The sequence below is a fragment of the Globicephala melas genome, chromosome 6 (genome assembly GCF_963455315.2).
Source record: "Globicephala melas chromosome 6, mGloMel1.2, whole genome shotgun sequence".
In the NCBI taxonomy this organism is placed as follows: domain Eukaryota; kingdom Metazoa; phylum Chordata; class Mammalia; order Artiodactyla; family Delphinidae; genus Globicephala; species Globicephala melas.
In genome coordinates, this window is record NC_083319.1 from 20,916,792 (window position 1) to 20,937,578 (window position 20,787).

At 41.3% G+C, this 20,787-nt stretch overlaps 2 protein-coding genes across 13 annotated transcripts in view; one reads left to right on the plus strand and one right to left on the minus strand.

The window, feature by feature from the left end:
• Positions 1-1,587: 1,587 nt before the first annotated feature.
• PRPF4 (pre-mRNA splicing tri-snRNP complex factor PRPF4) lies at positions 1,588-17,698 on the minus strand. 5 transcript variants are annotated; one of them, XM_060300595.2, is made up of 14 exons: positions 17,410-17,698; positions 16,331-16,508; positions 13,961-14,147; positions 11,127-11,214; positions 10,638-10,717; positions 10,365-10,458; positions 9,735-9,829; positions 8,213-8,271; positions 7,649-7,772; positions 6,186-6,275; positions 3,444-3,566; positions 3,226-3,333; positions 3,017-3,135; positions 1,588-2,494 (listed from the first exon to the last, which is right to left on the minus strand). In XM_060300595.2, the coding sequence occupies exons 1-14, from the start codon at positions 17,455-17,457 to the stop codon at positions 2,301-2,303; spliced, it is 1,587 nt and encodes a 528-aa protein (XP_060156578.1). In that variant the 5' UTR covers positions 17,458-17,698; the 3' UTR covers positions 1,588-2,300. The 5 variants fall into 5 exon arrangements, with proteins under 5 accessions (XP_060156578.1, XP_030714827.1, XP_030714825.1 ...); XM_030858967.2 differs by lacking the exon at positions 17,410-17,698 and adding an exon at positions 17,288-17,403; XM_030858965.2 differs by lacking the exon at positions 17,410-17,698 and adding an exon at positions 17,282-17,394.
• The window catches only part of CDC26 (cell division cycle 26), a 36,775-nt gene continuing 33,467 nt past the window's right edge, over positions 17,480-20,787 (plus strand). For 7 of the 8 annotated variants that reach the window (XR_011377524.1, XR_011377522.1, XR_011377523.1 and 4 more), the window contains exons 1-3: positions 17,668-18,047; positions 18,932-19,008; positions 20,287-20,396. The gene's annotated coding sequence lies outside the window, so the exon portion shown is untranslated. The other variant, XM_030858974.3, reaches the window with a different exon arrangement.

Consider the following 20,787-nt stretch of genomic DNA (forward strand, 5'->3'; position numbering starts at 1 on the left):
TTCCTAAACCAGAAGAGGAGGTTGCACAGAAGAAAAAGATATCCCAGAAGAAACAAAACTTTACGGTCTGGGAATAAATGCTGCAAAAAAATAAATGCAAAGTGTTTTAAAAAAAAAGGTAGAGCACTTAAAAAGTTCAGACTTTGTACAGGGAACAGGCCACGCTGGCTGGACTGTTTTTTTTTTTCGGTCTGGCCCATGTTGCCAACATACTCACTAAAGCCCTATGAAATCTCATAAGGTCACAGATGGACCAGACTCTACCATTTACTAACTAGGTAACCTGGAACAAGTTACTTAACTTCTCTGAACTTCAGTTTTTTTGTAAAAGAGGGAATAATAATTAACTCGTTAAGACTGTGAGGATTAAACAAGATGTCTGAATGTGCCTGGTGGTGTCTAGACAGCGCTAAGCGTCCTGTTAAGTGATGACGATGACGTTTAGTCTCACTGTTAGCACGAAATGACACACTTGGGATATGCTCCTCAGCTAACGGCTTTTGGACAATGATACTCCCAGTAAGGAAGTGTATATCCCGCCAAGACATTCATCTGGCCAAAGTCTTAGATGAAATCTTTTCACCCAGTTGCTACCCCTCTAGATCTCTTGGAACCACCCACCCCCCGCAAAACAAAAGACAAGTTTAATGGAACAAGTGGTTAAATTTCAACTTGAAAAACTGAAAACCTTTAACACACTATATTTGAAAGTTGCACGCTAATACACTAACATTCATTATTAGTTTAAACACACTACAAAGGTAGTAATGAAAAATAATTTCTTCTCATGGCTAACTATGGAGGAAATAGAGCCCATTAATACTTAAACAACAGTGAAGTACCCAACAGAGAGTAGAGCTGATAATCCAGAAGCTTAACAGGTACACAGGATATGCAACTACTTGGTTATAATTGAAATCAGATTAAACAGACTATTTAGCTACATACCACATATTCCTAGTTATGCACGATAGAGCCAAACAAAGTCACTCTCATCCTCCCTGGAACAGCAAAGGAAAAGTGTTTTGAACGTTCAAGGAGAAGCCATCATATAAGCCCTTCTTGAATTCTCTCTATACAATCCTTTCTTCTTGCCAATTCCTCTATTTTTGGTGTGAATTTATTGTCTATTTCCAGAGTTCAGTGGTTGTATACCTGGGGTGGAGAGAGCTGAAAGTAACTGCTACTTGGCCAATAAGTAAGAATTATAGAGTCCAGATTCAGTTCACTGGTAGTCTCGCTCACAATGCAACAGCCCTCCATTTAAAAAAAAATTACTAACAGGATGCTTACTAAGGAGACAGAATTGGAGTACGCCACACTTGAGATCATTTGCTATATCTCAAACTAAAAAAAAAGGGACCTCTGTGGACCAATGCCTAGGATTCAGAAAATGCTTAACTATACAAGATAATTCTTTAAAGGGCAGTTTTTAAATAGGATTTTACTCTTTAGCAAGTGTATAATAAAGAAAAAGTTTATGTTTAGGAATACCCATTAGGGATTTTTTTCCAGAGTTACCTCAACATGAAGGGTACATTCTTTAAATAACCAATAGAAAAGAACTTGCACAATAGAGACATCATGTTTGCTTTCTAAAAATTTCATTGAATCTTGACACAACGGCCTAGCTTTTGGGTAACACAAAGGATGCCAATCTTGAAAGCAAAATGGAAGACATCTTCTGACGAGGAAAATGTTCAGCTCTGAGCTTCCCAATGCAGTTAGCATTCCACGTGAACTCAACAGGAAGAGGTAAAATATTCTCTACTGCAGAGCCCTGAGCATAGCTGTGGTCTACCTCTTCACCTCCTGTTCTCAGGGTTCTTGCTCTGTCAGGCACAGTTTAGCCAGTGCACGGTGAGGCGTGTCTCTCTACTCGAGGGCTTCCAGAATATAGTCCAGCCACCTTGCTCTCTGGGTCACATGTAGTCCTGAAGCATGTACCATGTAACGGAAAGTCAAGTTTCAAGAATTAAAAATGGAGTCAGTCACAATCCGGAGTGCTGTGAGGGAAGCAATAGGGCATTCAAACAAAAGATTAATAAAAACAATGTCTACAAAGTTCATGGCAGGGCTTGAAGATGAAAATCAAAATTTCAACCATGAAAGGGGTTCACCAACACCCAGGGACTGGGCTGCCTGCTTGAAGTGGGAGCTGACATGGAAATCCAATTCTTTTGAGGATCTATACATGGTAATTAGCAAAATACATGAAAGAACAAAACACATCAATTCCTTTCCTTTGAAAATGGCTCTAAAGAGAGAGTGAGGCTAGAATCCTTCTTCCATGGTCCTGCCTATTCAGCCATCCAGAGCTTGAAGGTCCTGTCATATGAGCAAGTGGCTATGAGCTGCCCGTTGGAAGAAATGTCTAGGCCCATCACTTTGCCTTCGTGGCCAGCCAGAGTCTTCAGTGGCGACCAGCCTGGGTGGGTCCAGATCTTGGCTGTGTTATCATAGGCACCAGTAAGCAAGAAATTCCCATGGATAGCTACAAAAGAAAAGGGGAGTTGCTTCAGGAATTCAAGTACTCAGAAGAGCATAAGAAAATAAAAGACCCCAAATCTGCTAGAACATACTATTTTGAAAAAGAAGGTATCTACATTCAGAAAAACTCAACACTCTGACCTGTATTCCTACTAGACCTCTACGAAAAAGACAACTACAGGCAGACTTAGGGAAACAAATAACATTATTAAGGTCTTTTGGCTCTTTCCCTGATAGACAACCTATTCAGAATAATATTAAGGATTCAGTGCTTGGACCTTCCATGGAAAAAAAAAAATGAAGCAAAACATTCATGGAAGTTTTCTTTACTTCCTAGGAACAAGACGCAGGCTGTGTCATAGCTCTGTCTGAAAGTGTGGTGGAGGGAAGGAGATTATAATTTTCTCCTTCAATAGAGGCCAAATTCTCTCCTGTTCCACTTCCAAGTCTTAACACCCGGACTGCATTCCTCAAAAGTGCAATTTGTCTGTCTTGTAATTAGGCCTACAACAGGAGGAAAGCTTACGCTCAAACTTGACACCAGTCACTAAGTTCTGGTGGGCAGGAATGGTATAGACACAACGCCGCTGTCGAAGGTCCCACACTTTGCAGGTGTTGTCACCACTGCCAGTTGCAACGTGGTAGCTGTGGATCAGATGTAGTACTGAAGTTAGAAACAAAGAGTACTTTCTGACCAATAACCCTCTCCACCCCTCACTCAGTGAGCTTATTTACCCATTGGGGGAGAAATTTATTCCATAGATTTCCTTCAGGTGACCTTCTAGGAACATGATGCAACGTCCTGTACGCAGGTCCCAAACTCGACCAAATGCATCCAGTCCCCTGACAAAATAATTTATGAATGAACATTTTGAATACAGTTCTCTGTGGAAGCAAGTATACTTAAGAGGTGAGACTACTGAGCTGCCCCCGCTACGTGGAAGAAGCCTTACCCAGTGCCAGCCAAAGAGCCATCTTGATGGAAGGCAATGTCATACACACCCATGCTGTGGCCTTCCTGATGCAGGATTTCCTCTTGAGCCTCCAAATCCCATAAGCGCCATGAACGGTCATAGCTAAAAAAGTCAAACTAACGATTAACCAGCAGATGTTCAGTTTCTACAATGTATAAAGTGCTATAAACAGCTGTAGCTCAAGTTATGTTTCTGAAACTACTCATACAACCATATTAACAAACTCTTTTCTGGCATAAACAATGTCTCAACAACTAAGCATATCTGTCTTGGGTGCTAACTGGGAAACCATGGTTCCTATAAACCTACTTCAGTAGCTATTTTATTTTATATTTATTTATTTATTTATTTAAAAACATTTATTTATTTATTTATTGGCTGCGCTGGGTCTTCATTGTTGCACACAGGCTTTCTCTAGCTGCAGCGAGCGGGGGCTACTCTTCGTTGTGGTGCGCGGGCTTCTCATTGTGGTGGCTTCTCTTGTTGTGGAGCACAGGCTTTAGGTGCGAGGCCTTCAGTAGTTGTGGCACGCGGGCTCAGTAGTTGTGGCTCGTGGGCTCTAGAGCGCAGGGTCAGTAGTTGTGGCACACGGGCTTAGCTGCTCCGCGGCATGTGGGATCTTCCCGGACCAGGGATCAAACTCGTGTCCCCTGCATTGGCAGGTGGATTCTTAACCAGTGCGCCACCAGGGAAGTCCCTTCAGTGGTTGTTTTAAAAACAGAATTCCTTAGAATGGCCCAGCAAAGATTCTGTTGCCTTCTTTCTTCCCTTATTTCACTGTTATGTCCTTCCATTCATTGAGTATTTATGTCCTAAACTGAATGTTGGGCATATAAAAATCAATCACAAACAAATAGATCAATAGAATAGAAAAGAGAGTATAGAAATAGGCCCACATATACGTGGTCAAATGATTTTCAATGAGGCCATCAAAGCAATTTCAATAGTGAAAGTCTCCTCCATAAATGACGGTAGAACTGTAATACATATGGAAATAAAGACAAAACAAACAAACAAAAACCCCTCAATAATAAAAATGGGCAAAGCACCTGGACCCTGAACAAAAGAGAATATACAAATAGTCAATAAGCATATGACAAACTACTCAACACCAATAGTCATCAGAGTAAAAAAAATTGAAACCATAAGATTTTACTACATATTTGCTAAACTTAGCAAAATGATAAGATTGATTAATGACAAATGTTGGCAAGGATGTGGAAAAAACCAGAACTCCAGAATTCTGGGAATGTAAAATGGCACCAACACTATGGAAAACCACTTGGAAGTTTAAAAAAACTTACATATACATCTACCCTATAACCTTGCAATTACATTCCTAGGTATTTATTCAAGACAAAGGAAGGAAAAACACATCCACTAAAAGCATTGTACAAGAGTATTTATAGCAGCTTTATTCTGACTAGCCAAAAGCTGGAAACAGCCGAAGTGTCCATCAGTAGGAGAATGAATAAACAAACTGTGGCAGAGTTACACAACTGAATACTTCTCAGCAATAAGAAGGAATTACTGATACATGCAACGACATGAATGAATCTTAAAAATGTTATGCTGAGTAAAAGAAGCCAAACTAAAAGAAGCCATATGAACAAAAATGAGTTCATAGACTATGAATAGATAGAATTAATTTATGGTGACAGAAATCAGGCCAGTGATTGCTCTGGAACAGGGAGTTGACTGGGAAAGGGCATAAGGGAACTTTCTGGGGTGATGCAAATGTTCTCTATTGACTAGTCTATGGCTATGAGCATAACTGATGCCGTCTTGGGCCTGTACAGTTCTTCCTGTCCTTCTGCTGACCCTACCCAGAACTATACTGTGTGGTAAGTCACTTTCCTATAGTCAAGGGCTTTGTAGTTAATAGATATTGTTTAATAATCATTAGGATCAGGTGGCCTCTATGCTCTGTCGGTCCTCCAACAATGATGAAGACCTTTGCTGATATATTCCCAGCACCCACCCATTCTTCACTTAGGAATGTACTTCCTGTTTCCAAACACGTACCCCCATACCTTAGGTTAACTATAAAATTGCCTCAATGGTCTCTTGGGGGTGCAGAGTGCAGCTGTGAATGCTTCTGGATGGCTGCCTGCCAGATCCCACCCTGTGAGTAAGTGACCCTATAATAAACGGATCCATTGGCTATATGGAGCTGCTGGCCGTGTTTTTCAATCTCAAGATGGCTTCTCAGTTTGGTGGGCACCTTCTGTTCCCTTGGACCTCCAACAACAGGGATGTGGGCCACATGAGTCTATACATTTGTCAAGACTGACTGAATTATACACTTAAATCCATTCCATTGCATGTAAATTGTATCTCAAAAAATTCTTTAACAGATTCTGGCCTCATTGAATTTGTAGAACCAGAAAAGGAGACTGATTTGTAAGCAGAGAAATTACACTGTATAGCAAAAAAAAAAAAACCAAAACACCTCAAGTATTGGCCAAGAAAGGGAAGAAAGAGGGAAGAACTCTAGTTTTCTGGGAGTCAGTGACTCTGAAATTTCAGATTAACTGCAATTTAAAATCAAATTTGCTTAGCCCTAACTATGTCATATATTCTTTTCTGATTCTGATTTATTGAAGTCCAAGAAAATCTCTTGAAGATCTCTGCTCTAAAAACTTACTTGGCAGTTTAGCCATAAAAGGTTAACAAGATGCCACAGGCCTGTATGGATAGAACAATAAGAGGATGGCTTACCAGGTGGTACCTAAGAAACGTCCTGATGGATGCCACATTACACGGGCCACACGCACTGTATGGCCTTCAATATCTGCCACTGGTTCATCACTGAAAAGGAATCAAATGTATGTAAGTAAACTATTTTACAGTCCTGTAAATACTCATTGAATTTATTAACTGTTGAGCACATATACACCCAATTCTGCATGGTTTGACAGGCCAAATTGTAACTAAACCTGTAATTTGTTAAACTTTTAGGGCTAATAATAATTTAACTCACTTCCCAAGGTTATTATAAAAGCTTTGGGACTATTTCATGTGCCCACGGGGCAAAACTGCTCTTCAATACACACTGTCTATTTCAATTCACTATGTTAATAAACTCTTAATGCTATATCATTTGCTTAGAGAAAATTAAAGATATTTCAGCCTGACAAGCAAAATAAGCTCTCTGCACCAAAGGAGCATTGAGATTCTAGAAAGAAAACATACTTTGATCGAGATGCAAGGCTATATCAAAAAGTTTTGGTGCAAGTGGATTACAGATAAATTTATCTCAAACTTCAGCTTGTCCAAGGATCCACATGAAGAAAGGAACTCTCAAACAGAGGCTTAGTTTCCTTTTGGTGGCCATTAAATTCTACTACCAGCAACGACAGAAAGAAAGTCTGAACACCGGCAAGAGGAAATAAACATGAACCCTAAAGAGGGCAATTAAAAAGGGAACTTTGTCAATGGGCATACACAGAACTAATGAAAGCGCTAGGGGAACAAATATTGCTATGTATTACCAAAGCCAATTAAAACTTGCTGTGCTCACAGGTAAGATCTTGTCTGGAAAAGAGTGGAGACACTAATTAGCTCCTCACAAAATCCTGGAACAAAAGCCTCATGTGCTTTCCCAAAGAAAGAAAACTAAGCAACTGAATTCAGATGTCTTTTAGGCAAACAAAGTGCTTCCAAAAATTTCTTGGAAAACAATAATCACAAACACATTAAAAAAAAAAAACTGTTGTAATTGGAAAATGTAGTCTAGGTAAAGGATGATGCTATTGGGAGTAGACATCACTTCCTTGGCAATACTGCCAGACAGAACCTCCTTCCTCTCCCCTGTGGTTGTTTGCTAAGAACCAATGCGCTGTCTAGACTATTATTTTTAGTCAAGCTACCAAATAGTGCATTTCTCCAATGTCAATCTATTGCATGGGAGATATAATAGATCCTTCCAAAATAGCTGGAGCCAGGAAACAGTGGCTACTGTTAGAGGCAAAAATCAAGGTACAAAGTTAACAAAGAAGGGAACCTGACACAACTCCTCTGGTGAGAAAAGGTCTAAGAAAAAAATCCTCCATTCTATTTTCACACAAGTTACCTTGACTCAGAGCATCTCTGGGGTTAAATGCTAGATTTTTAAGTCTCAAGGGCCAACCAATCAACTATTTACTTTAGCGATTGCAGTGTGGACAGAGGGTAATATTCACCTGTCAAGGCTCCAAAGCTTCACAGAACCATCAGCAGCACAAGAGGCCAGATTGACATCTTTTTGGTCCAAGGAGACAGTGGATTTTGGATGGAATACAATTGCTCCCACATTTGTGTTATGGCCTGAAGGAGTGTAAGAGATGAAAATTAAAGGGGTCCTGCTCCCTTATAACTTAAGTGTAAATACATACATGACAAATATTATATATACACATATCAGAGGACATGTGGACCTAGAGAGTATTAAAGTAGCTATTCAACTACTAAAAAGTTGAACTATTTTAACATAAATTGCATTAAAAAAAGCTAAACACACAAAAAAATGTTTCTTGGTTTAGAGATTGTAAATGCCAGAGTGGGGCTGGACATGAGAGGAAAGTGGTAAGCGTATGAAGTCATTATCATCCAGCCCTGCAGTCAGAGAAAACCAAACCAAGTCAAATCAAATCAAGAATTAATCTGTGTGTACTGGGTCTGAGTGTCAGGCAGAGTTTTAGAGTTGTTTTGCTTGACAGAGTTCACAGTGAGAAAAAGACTGAGATTTAGACAAGATTCTGACTCACCTCGAAGAGTATGGAGGAGGTTGCAATCAGGAACAGACCAGAGCTTGCAAAGCCCACTCCTAACAAACACAAAGGAAAGCATCTCAGCCAGGGTTGGTCTGGGAAGGAAAAGGTACCTTGGTAACATTACTAAAGGACAATCTCTCTCACCACCCCCCTCCCAAAATGTTACAGTGGCAGACACAAAAAGAAACAGAAAAGGCTTATCGTTTGAAGGGTTAGAGAAGAAAGCTACACCCAGGTCTCATGCAAACAGAGGCCTCTACTGGACTGTAAATATTATAGCACAAGCTGCTCTTCTCCTTAACTTTTGGATCAATTTCTGAGGGAAGGTAGGACAAATTAAACTATCTAACATTAATATTAATAATGATACTATCTTCTTAAATACGAATAGCATTTTGCTGCTTACTAAGTACTTTAATTTTTTTTTTTTTTGGCAGCACTGTGAAGCATGCGGGATCTTACTTCCCCAACCAGGGATCGAACGCATGCCCCCTGAAGTGGAAGCACGGACTCTTAACCACTGGACTGCCAGGGAAGTCCCCAAAGTACTTAAATTTTTAAAAAAATGTTTTTACTTTGGAAAATTTCCAACAAATTACTTTCATATCTATCATCAAATGGTCCTTATAACAGACCTGTGAGGTACATATAAGGCAGGAATGATCGTTTCTACTTTATTATTTTTTTTCTTATTTTATTTTTATTTTATTTTTTGTAATTATTTTTTTTTAATTGCAGTATAGTTGATTTACAACGTTGTGTTAGTTTCGGTTGTACAGCAAAGTGAGTCAGTTATACACATACTCATTTCTACTTTATAATGAAGGTAACTGAGGCTTGGTGGAGAGGTGGAGGGATCTGTGTAGGTCCCTGGCTTTCTCCTGAACCACAGTCTCAATTTCTGCCTAGTCAAGTAGTTCTTGTGCGTACAATACAAGCGAGTTTCCCCTTCACTAGATGACAATGTTCCTCAAGAACAACTAAGTAACTAAATAGAACAAAACAACAAAGTTATCACATCCTAAGAGTTTTCTGCATATGTGGTGAGTAGAAAACAAAATGAAGATAAAAACAATAATTCAAGTTTACTGAGTCCTTACCACATACCAGGCACTATCAAGGCAAAATGTTTACAAACATTATCTCACCTTACTTTACAGATGACAAAAGTGAAGCTTACAGAGATTAAGTATCTTGCCTAGGTCACATAACCAAAAAAGAAAAGTTATATCAAGGTGTGTATACTAGTCTATAAGCTCACTATCTGATCCAAAATGATGCTAATGCCAAGAATATGACTGACATGTCATGGGTCTCTGGGGTACCTTGTGAACAGTAAGAACTGCTAATTGAAGGCTATATTGTAAACTACAGTGGGTAACTCCTAGCATCTCTAGTTTGGTGTGATCATGAGAAGCAGAGGCAAATGGTATTGAAATGGCCTTCTAAGACAAATACTGATTTTTTCCCCTGAACCCCATTTAAAAAAAAAATGTCACTGTAAAATGGGACTTACCAACAAGCTGTGGCCAGCATTTTGGAATTGGGACTAAAGTGACAGTAGGAGATAGGCCGATCATCCCCAATCTGACTGCAGAAATTATTCAAAGACTTAAAAAAAGACAAACAAGGGACCATTAACAGGCTAACCCAAGACTTTCTTGGCTTTTCCACCATAAAAACAAAAACAAAAACCATTCCAGTTTTAACCCTCCCCAAGAATCTTCTACCACCTTTTTGTTGTTGCTGTTAGGAGACACTTTTACAAATGAATGAAGTCAAGGCTTATCTGGAACTCCAGCATGCTGTCTTCTACAGTCTTAGTAACACTAGCTTCTATGTCAGCTAAATACAAAAAGGAAGGCCATGGCGAGATCTAAAGTACAGTCTGACATATTAAAAGGGAGAATTAAAGAGCAGACCGATAGGCCTCTACATAGTACAAAGCACAGTAGGTTCCCTGCCACCTTAACTGATGGTTCCTCCCAAATAGCAACAGTGTAAGCAGAGAGGAGTAAGTATAGCTGCCTTTACTTGCTAGAGGTGGGCCAAAGTAGAGCATCTATTAAATATTTAAGAATCTTTAAGATATTAGACAATTATATATATGAAAGCATCTTATATATATAAGATGAGAGCATCTTACCCGGAGAGATTTGTGCAGTTCTTGCATCTGGGAGGTTCTCGTTGTCTCAGGAATCTCTTTATGAAGACGGGCCTCTTCCAAACGTTTCATTGCCCTGTGACACAGAAATAACATTATTAACCCTGAGCAAATGGGTTCAAAACAAAGGTCCATACAAGTCTCTTTACCACTCAATTTCAATTAATAACCACAGTCATTATAAAGCACCTCCTCAGTCCTTGAGAGGAAATAAGAAAAAGTACGTTTCTTCCTCCTTCTCGAGGCTCTCCTTACCTGGGCAGTGAGTAATTAGCAATCCACAGTCTAGCAACCTTCAGGCTGTTTGGTCCTTCATGGTACCAGGTTTGCTGATACTGAAAGTTAAATTAAGAGCAGAAATGTCAAGTCTGAAGCATTCTTGCCCCTTTCACAGCTGTCAATTCCCTATTGTTAACTGCCCAGAAAAAAGATGAATTAGTTCAGTAATAGGATGAAATCAGGTATATGTGCTTTCTCTTGTGTCTCTTTCTATGAACTCTTATTGGATAGTTTCTGGTTACTTGTTAAAAGTGACACCAGGAATGCTATGGTTCTTTCCTGAATGGGGAACTCACTTATCTCCATTTATACCTACAAAGGAACCACAAACTATTGCCAACAACTATTCCGGAACAGTAGAGTCTCCAACTCCCCCTGTTCCCCATCCCACAGAAAACAGAAAATGAAAGAACTACCCCCTTGTTTCCTGCATGTTTATACTATGAAACCAAAGACACATTTTACCTCTTCTTTGGACTTCTTTGATTTCTCATCATCTTTTCTGGTCTTTTTTAAGGCATCAGTACCGACCACTGAAAGGATATTTCTTAACCTGTAACAAAAAAGATTAGAATTTAAACAGAGTTAAGACTGTGAAAAGTATACCTAAGAAGGCAGCAAGCCTGCCCTACTCTCTCACCATTCAAATCCCAAGCAACCTCCTTTAAGGGCCAAGTTGTGATGCCTAAACTTCCAGTGTGATTTCTCTCACTCAGTAGTCTTTATCTGAAGATTCCCTAAATTGAACTAAAAGCAATTACCCTGTTAAACTTAGAGTCAACTAGCCCCAACACCGCTACCACTCGGGCTGTGGATACAGACAACCTTCACTCAATGCCACAATGTGCTGGATACTGCTCAGGTGCTAAGTATAAAAAATGACCAAGAAACAGTCCTTGATTTCAAGTAGCATAGTGAAGGGTGAGGCAGTGGGGGGTGGACAGGACATACAGAAAATCGGGGAACTAGAGTACATACCATTAAGTATTATGACAGTGGTAAGTGCATGGTGCTAAGGGAATCATAAAAGGAGTAAACAACCTAGGCTTGGAGGGAATCAGGGAAGGCTTCATGGAGAAGATGTTACCTGAACTGAGACCTCAAGTAACCAAGTCAATGGGTCAAGAATGGGAAAGGACAGTTGAAGCAGAGGGTTCAACAAATGTAAAGGTCTGGAGGCAAGAAAAGCATGTTGAACTTGGAATCACAACAATTCAGTATGGCTGGAGCACAGAGTACTGGGAAAGGGTTGGTGAGAGATAAGGCTGCAAATCTAAGCAGGGGCCAGGTCACAAAGAGCTCCTAATGCCATGGTAAGGAGGGTTTACATTTGAGAAAGACCCCTGGAAAAGTATGGAGAATGGACTGAAGAGGGAAGAACAAAGGCATACTATTGTATCCCCTGAGTCTTATGGACTGAATCAAGACAGTGGCAGTGGGGACTCAAGACATTCATTTAAGGGACACAATAAGACAGACTTTGCTGGTGAAGAAGACAAACAATAAACAGTAGAAGTAAACCTCTGAAAGGCTATTAAGAAAGTATGTTACTTTCTTAATAATGGCAGGACTTACTTTACAAGGGGTCAGGTGTTAGGAAAGGCTTTTTTGAGGAGGCGGCATTTATTCTGAAACCAAAAGAATAAAAAAGCTCTAAAAGGCAAGAGAGGGGGACAAAAAGAGAAAAATTCAGTGGATAGACAGCAAAAGAGCTTGAGTATCCCAGGAGGACCATTACGGCTGCTAAGTCTAGTAAACTGGGGAAGAGTGGCACAAGGCAAGGATGAAGAGCATGATTAGGAGCTTTGTACTCTAAGTTTAATAAGAAGACTCTGTAGGGGGCTTCCCTGGTGGCGCAGTGGTTGGGAGTCCGCCTGCTAATGTGGGGGACATGCGTTCAAGCCCGGGAGGATACCACGTGCTGCGGAGCAACTGGGCCTGTGCACCACAACTACTGAGCCTGTGTGCCATAGCTGCTGAGGCCTGAGAGCCTGGAGCCCGTGCTCCGCAGCGGGAGGCCACCGCGATGAGGGGCCCATGCGCTGCGATGAAGAGTCGTCCCCGCTTGTCGCAACTAGAGAAAGCCCGCACACAGCAATGATAGATCCAACACGGCGAAAAATAAAATAAAAAAAAATAAATAAATAAATTAAAAAAAAAAGAAGACTGTAGGATTTTAAGCAAACAATTAACACAACACATTTGGGGTTATTACAACAGTCTAAATGTGAAAGCAATGGAGGTAGAGAAAAGAGGAAACACTGGAGGTACATTTCACAAGTAGAAGAGACAAGATTTTGCTGATGGGTTACACAGAAGGTGAGCAGGTTTTCAACTGAAAACCGTGTGAATGGTACTGTTATTTGCAAGGAGAACTGGAAAATAGATGAGTTCAATTTAGACATGTCAAATTTGAGTACCTATAGAATATCTAGGTTACAGAGACCTGGGAGTCATCAGAATATATATACACAGAGTAAACCATGACATGGGAATGGATTTGATCACTCAGGGTTAGTGCAGGATAAGGGCAAAAAACAGCACTTTAAAACAGGAAAAAAAGAGGCTTAGAAGAATTAGCTAGAGAAACAGGAGGAAAACCAGGATGATTTGGTCTTCTGAGAGCCAAGGAAACGGAGTGTTTGAAGGAGGGAATCGGTGGCAGTGTACTAGGGCTATTCTTGATAACGATGAGTTGATGACCTTAATTAAGAGCAATTTCAATGTGGTAGTGGTCGATCAGTTTGCAGTAGGTTGAAGAGTAAATGAGCGGTAAGGGCTTTAAGAGAGTAAATATAATGAGTGAGGAATAGCTGAGCCCCAAGTCCTAAAGAAGCAGGTAGGCAGGCCAGGTCTGCATAACTGCATAGGACTAGCCTGTCACCAAGAGATTTTGTAACTTCAAAATCACAAGAGGAGCATTATATGAGGACAGTGCCTTTTTGCAGTAACACCCAAAAAACACTTATCATTATGTCTTACGTTAATGACAAAGAATGCGTTTGTTGTTTAAATTTTCAGAGTTCAGTGACAAATGTTTACCCAACTCACAACTCCATAATGAGGAGAGGAAGGGAGGGAATGTGTTAACATCTTCTTCATAGTTTATAAAGAAAAATTAATAGTGGAGTAAAAACTGGCCTAAGACTTAAATTATGGGCTAAAACGTATTAATGCAACCTAATAAGATATTCTGTCAACATTACCTGAGACATTCTATTAAAGTTTTAGCTACGAATTCCAACTGAACTGGAACCCTGTGATTAAAAAAGAAGAGAGTAGATACTTAGAAAGGGCACCTTTCTCTTCTTTCAGCAGGACCCTCTCCAAAAAGTGTGATGGGTTCCCCCAAGGCCCTAAGGCAAGCCTTGACCTCTGAGTCATCTGTGGAAACATTGATTTGCCGGGCTCGCTTCCGCCTCTCAAACTCAGCTAACACCTCGGCCTGTCGCTCACTGATGTGGTCTTCAATTTCAAACACTTCTCCTGTAAAAAGAACCGGCAACATCAGCATAATCACCAGATCTTCCTCAAGTAGGGAGAAAGAAATAATTTCATTTTTTTTCTTTTTAATTTAATTTATTTTTGGCTGGGTTGGGTCTTTGTTGCTGTGCACGGGCTTCTCATCACAGTGGCTTCTCTTGTTGCGGAGAACAGGCTCTAGGCGTGTGGGCTTCAGTAGTTGCATCAGGCAGGCTCAGTAGCTGCAGCACGCGGACTCTAGAGCACAGGCTGAGCAGCTGTGGTGCACGGGCTTAGTTGCTCCGAGGCATGTGGGATCTTCCCGGACCAGGGATCCAACCCGTGTCCCCTGCATTGGCAGGTGGATTCTTTTTTTTTTTTTTTTAACATCTTTATTGGGGTATAATTACTTTACAAGGGTGTGTTAGTTTCTGCTTTATAACAAAGTGAATCAGTTATACATATACATATGTTCCCATATCTCTTCCCTCTTGCGTCTCCCTCCCTCCCACTCTCCCTATCCCACCCCTCCAGGCTGTCACAAAGCACCGAGCCAATATCCCTGTGCCATGCGGCTGCTTCCCACTAGCTATGGCAGGTGGATTCTTAACCACTGCACCACCAGGGAAGCCCAGAAATAATTTGTTACATTTGGAGTCTATATGCCTCTAGGGAAAGTTAACTGTTTAATCTACTACAAACTTTACAGTTTCTCAGTTTATTAAAGTATGCCAGGGTTTCCCTGGTGGCTCAGTGGTTAAGAATCCACCTGCCAGGTGGATTAAAGTATGCCAGGACCTCCTTGGTGGCATGGTGGTTAAGAATCTGCCTGCCAATGCAGGGGACACAGGTTCGATCCCTGGTCCGGGAAGATCCCACATGCCTCGGAGCAACTAAGCTCACGAGCCACAACTACTGAGCCTGCACTCTAGAGCCCACGAGCCACAACTACTGAACCCATGCACCTAGAGCCCATGCTCTGCAACGAGAAGCCACCACAATGAGAAGCCCGCACACTGCAACGAAGAGTAGCTCCCACTCCCCGCAACTAGAGAAAGTCTGCGTGCAGCAAAGAAGACCCAAACAGCCAAAAAATAATTAATTAATTAAAAATAAATAAAGTATGCCAAACACAGAAAACTAAACGAGGTTTTAAAAGGCAGGAAAATAGTTGAAGCCATCTTGTTTCATTTGGCAAATTTACATAAACACATAGCTTGCATGAGACAATAAGAGTATGGAGCATCTTTAACAAATAAGTTATGTACACTTTCTATCCATGATAAAATAGAAACATTATTTTAACAACTGCCAAAGCTACTCTCTGAAATAGTCTCAGTATAGGGACACTAATTGGAAATAATTACCATGAAAATGATATTCTTTGTAAGGTTTTTTGGATAATCTATCAGCTAGTTTTAAAACTCACACCAAATACAAGCATTTCGATGAAAAAGGAAAAGTATAGTAGTGATGCAGTTATGTTTAAAATAACATAAAAGGTTTAAAAAGTCACTACAGTCATGTGTATAGAAAAGAAAATGTATGGGAGGATCCATGAGAAACTTGACAGGAGCCCTATCTGCAGAGAACTCTTTTTATACCCTTCTGTACTCTCTGAATTTCTCATGACAAACATAAATAATTTTATTTCAAAAATATAGTGGACCACTAGTTACTGACACGAAAAAATATCCTTAACAGTATACAGAATGACAAATGCAGGTTACAAAACAATTTGCTTATCATGGTTTCATTTATGGAAAAAAACTTGTATTTTGATTTCTTTCAAAATAAAAATGGCTACTACTTTTATAATCTAAAAGAGGTATTTCATTTTGGGTGAAAAATAATTGGAAAACTAAAAAAGCAAGAATATTATAAACCACAGTAGCTCCAAACCAATGCCACAACTATGCTAGATCTCCGTAAGACAAATGGAATCAACTTGAATCCAAATACACAATGAATAAATTCCTAGTAAAATTACTAACAATTCATAGAAGAAAAACTGTATAAAAGGTTTTAAGAAAAAGGTTCTCCAGATGATACTAAGTGGAGTGGGCAGAGTATGGCCTTAAGATAGATGCAAGTTTAATATTTGAAAGTTTTTGACACTAAACTAGTGATATCTAAGTTTAGGAAGGTAATCATTACAGATAATTTGAGCACCAAAGGTAAAGACGGACTCACAGTTTGCATCTTACCAGAGGTTATGTTAATGTTCCCTGCTTCAATTCCTGCTTTAAGTCCTTCTTTTCCCAAAATCCCAGATTCTCCTTTGGCCAGGCGCTCCCTCTCCTTCTCTTCCAAACTTCCATAATAGATGTGTGGTTTCTTCACAACAGGAGCGACTAAGTCATCAGATGCCTTAGTTTTGGTTGCCTGCTAAATCAAAGACCTGGATTAACCTAAAACTTAATCTTAAGCAATTTACTAGACCTTCCAGAAGGATGACGCTTATCCAGAGCTTCAATCCTATTTCTTCTCTAAAGAAAACACAAATTGGACACCAGTTAAGATGTGTCTTCCCTGATTTGGACGTGGTCTGGGGGTGATTCCAGTCTCTCGGTCACTTAACTTTTGCAGATAGGAAGAGACAGATAAAACTAGTGAATTTCTCTTGGTGATTTTTCTATCAAAGGCGTGCTTTGGAACATGTTTACTTCATTCAGTTCCAAGTGCAATCTCTTCCTGGGTTTTACGAAACTTCCAGGGTTTCTGCTCATCACAGGCGATATCAAGGATAACTGAAATAACCAACGCGATGGTAAGGGCGACAAGTTACAAAGTTACTGTCTATACATTTCAAACGTTTTCAGACGTGGGGCAGTAGATAGGAAGTTAGGAGGCCTCATTACAATTAAGAGGTCTGACATTGTCATAAATCTTGGCCAAGACACTACTCCCTTCCAGAACTCCGTTTCTGAACCAGACGGAGAAGGTATTTACATTTCGGGGTTGTAGCGAGAGCTGAAAATGAGCTAAAATACGAAAGCACTCAGGGATCATGAAAACGCTGCTCCGCTCTCTAAGACCAGACCGAGTCTGAGGAGATCTTTCCTCCTCAGCCCTCCACCGCCGCAGCCTGTTCCCTAACGGCCCTGTTCCGCAGGGACCCCCAACCCTCCGCGCTCCCTGCCAGAGTGAGCTGAGACCTGTACCGCGGAGGAAGCTCGTGAGGAGGCCATGCTGGGCTCCGGAGCCGCGAAGCCCCACCGAAAGCCGAGCTCTACGTTTCAGACCATCCACCGCGCGCCCAGCAAGGCGGAATTACGACACCTACCGGAAGTGGGCCGCGGGCGGACGCAGCGTCCTGGGCGGCGTGAAGCATGATGGGAATCGTAGTAGGAAAGAGTCTGGGCGCGTCGAGTGGTTTGTTCCGTGGAGCCTCCGAGAAAAGCACGCGAAGGACAGGGTTCTGCGAGGAGAGAGACTCAGAGCAGTCTGGGAATTGTAGTCCAGTTGGCTTAGCCGGAGATTCGGGGTGAGCGCCGAGGTTCCGGGAAGGGGCTGAACAGGTCTGAAAAGAGGTAGGTGCGGCGAGTCGCGCGGCTACGGACGGAACTCGGGGAGTGAATAGACGGCTTCCGGGGCCTGCTGTCGCTCCGGGTCCTGCGAGGGACTTTAAGTCCTACTGGAGCGAAGGACCGTGTTGCCATGGAAACCTTCGCTCTGGACCAGCGAGTGCGGCCTTGGAGCTGCGGGGGTGCTATTCTCTTCCGCTGTCAGGAAGTTCTCTCGGCGGTTTCTTCTGAGCTGGCTGGGTTTTCGGTGGATTTGGGCAGTGGCGAGAGAATAAGTTCGAAGAGCCCTCTAGCGCCAAAGGAAAATAAAGACCTGGCGGAGGAGCCAAGGCCTGATTTTGCTGTCTTCAGCCCGGTCTATCTTACTCGGAGTGAGATGATGAATGTGAGGCGTCAGGTAAACTGCACGCCAGCAACTCTGCACAGCCCCGTGTGCGCTGGGTGCTGGGGCATCAGAGATGGACAAGACAAGGTTTTGTCCCCGTGTCGGGGGTGGAGATGGTCAAAATATTGGTGTTTCCCGAGCTGGACAGAGCCCCCTACCCTCCCCGAGGACAATTACAATAATAATGCCTGTTTATTGAGCGTTTACTAAATGCCAGGTTATGTTACAGGAATTTACGCTGCAATACGACATTCAGTCCATACAACAATAGAGTACAGGTACAGACGAGGAAACCATGCTCTAGTGAAAGGTGAAGCTGATGGTCCAAGATCAGTGGCGATGGGATTAGAATCTGTGCCCTCTGCCCTTTCACCTCCAGAACAAGCACTTTTACCCATTACTCTATACTGCTCCCTAGTGGCTATCTTTTCATAGTTTGCAGAAAAGTTAAAATGTATCAGTTTTTTCTTTTCCCTTTTTAAAAATAATTAATTATTTTTTGGCTGCGTTGGGTCTTCGTTGCTGGGCGGGCTTTCTCTAGTTGCGGCGAGCAGGGCCTACTTTTCGTTGTGGTGCGTGGGCCACATTCATTGAGGTGGCTTCTCTTGTTGCGGAGCTCAGGCTCTAGGCGCGTGGGCTTCAGTTGTTGTGACACGTGGGCTCAGTAGTTGTGGCGCACAGGTTTAGTTGCTCCGCGGCATGTGGGATCTTCCCGGACCAGGGATCGAACCTGTGTCCCCTGCATTGGCAGGCAGATTCTTAACCACGGCACCACGAGGGAAGTCCCTGTTTTTTCTTTTAAGCAATCTCCCCCCTTGGAACTTTGGTTTCCTCTACCTTTTGTCTACTTTGGAATCAAGATAGTATCTGTATCAATTTACATTCCCCACCAACAGTGCAGCACTATTAAAATAGCCAGGACACGGAAACAACCTAAATGTCCATCGACAGATGAATGGATAAAGAAGATGTTGTAAGTATATATAATGGAATATTACTCGGCCATAAAAAGAAATGAAATTGGGTCATTTGTAGAGATGTGGATGGACCTAGAGTCTGTCATACAGAGTGAAGTAAGTCAGAAAGAGAAAAACAAATATCGTATATTAACGCATATATGTGGAATCTAGAAAAATGGTACAGATGAACCTATTTGCAGGGCAAGAATAGAAAGGCAAACGTAGAGAACGGACGTGTGGACATGGCGGGGAAGGAGAGGGTGGGATGAATTGGGAGATTAGGTTTGACATAAATACACTACCATGTATAAAATAGATAGCTAGTGGGAACCTGCTGTATAGCACAGGGAGCTCAGTTCCGTGCTCTGTGATGGCCTAGTTGGGTGGATGGGGGGGAGGGAGGTCTAAGAGGGAGGGGATGTGTGTATGCGAATGGCTGAGTCACTTCGGGCAGAAACTAACACAACATTGTAAAGCAATTATACTCCAATAAAAAAATAATAAAAGAAGAAAAAGATAGTATCTGATTTAGTACAAAGCAATTTGAAATGTAATGTGCCATTGTTTCATGTTGATAACATCACTTGTATCTGTCCCAAGCTTCGTGGTAGGAGGAGACATTTCTTCCTTTGTATACTTCACAGTCCCTAGCTATATCCTAGATACATGTAATAATAATTTATATCTGTACATATTTTAAAGGAGGCTTCACTTACATCATTTTCATTTAATCCTCACCATGTGACCTATATATAATTTTCCCAGGAGGCTGACTTTTGTTTTTGGTTGCTCTGCTGCGGCATGCGGGATCTTAGTTCCCTGGAGAGGGATCAGACCCGTGCCCCCTTCAGCAGAAGAAGAGTGTAGCCAGTTTATTCAACAGAACATTTAATGGCTGGTTATTGCAGACATTCTCTACTGGACGCTGTGAGAATATAAAGATGATGCCATCAACAGCTTTTAAACTCAGTTGGGGAGTTTTATTTTCTTCTTAAAAAAACCCAGCTCTTCTTTTTTTTTTTTTTAAAGCATAAGCATTACTTTGGGTTTTCAGATTCTAGAGTGTTCTCTTGAGCTTCTGTGCATACTTGTTCTCTCTGCCTGGGATGCCTTTAATCCTCTCTGCCTGCCCTTCACAAGGCAACTAAGACATCATCTCCTCCAGGAAGTCTTCCACATCCCTGTTCACCCCACTGGATTGTGTGTCTGTGTGATGCCATTGCATTACCCTCATCAGAGTTCTAATTACAGTATGCTGCAATTTTCCATTTATGTGTTTGTTTTCCCCACAGACTGTGACTATGCCTCTTAACTCTGTAGCTGGAGCATAAGAACTGTTTGTTTCATGAATGACCTATCCATTTAGGACCTATTTAGACCCTGAGGATAACCCTGTGAATTGGTGAGTTAGAGGGAGTTTTCATAAGACTTAGTAAACTGATTTTAGCATTCGGGAGTGATCACAGATCTCTCATAATTCCCACATACTGTTGATCAAATTTAATGGTTTGTATACTCTCCTACTAACTGTACCGAATTAAAATGTGATATTTTAACTTTATTCTCTTAGCTAAAATATTTCTTTGTGAATGGAGCATGAGATTAAAGTGATTGTTGCCTAGAATCCTCTTTTACAGGCAGCTTGCTATTTTAAGTTCTGGAAGAAAGAGCTTTTGAGAATTACAGAGTGGTGGATCTCCATCACGTAATAAAAATGTAATAATGATACACGTAAAGACTTAGAAGTCAATGTGTGAATCCAAATGAGTCTTTTGTATCGCCATTCGTTTTAG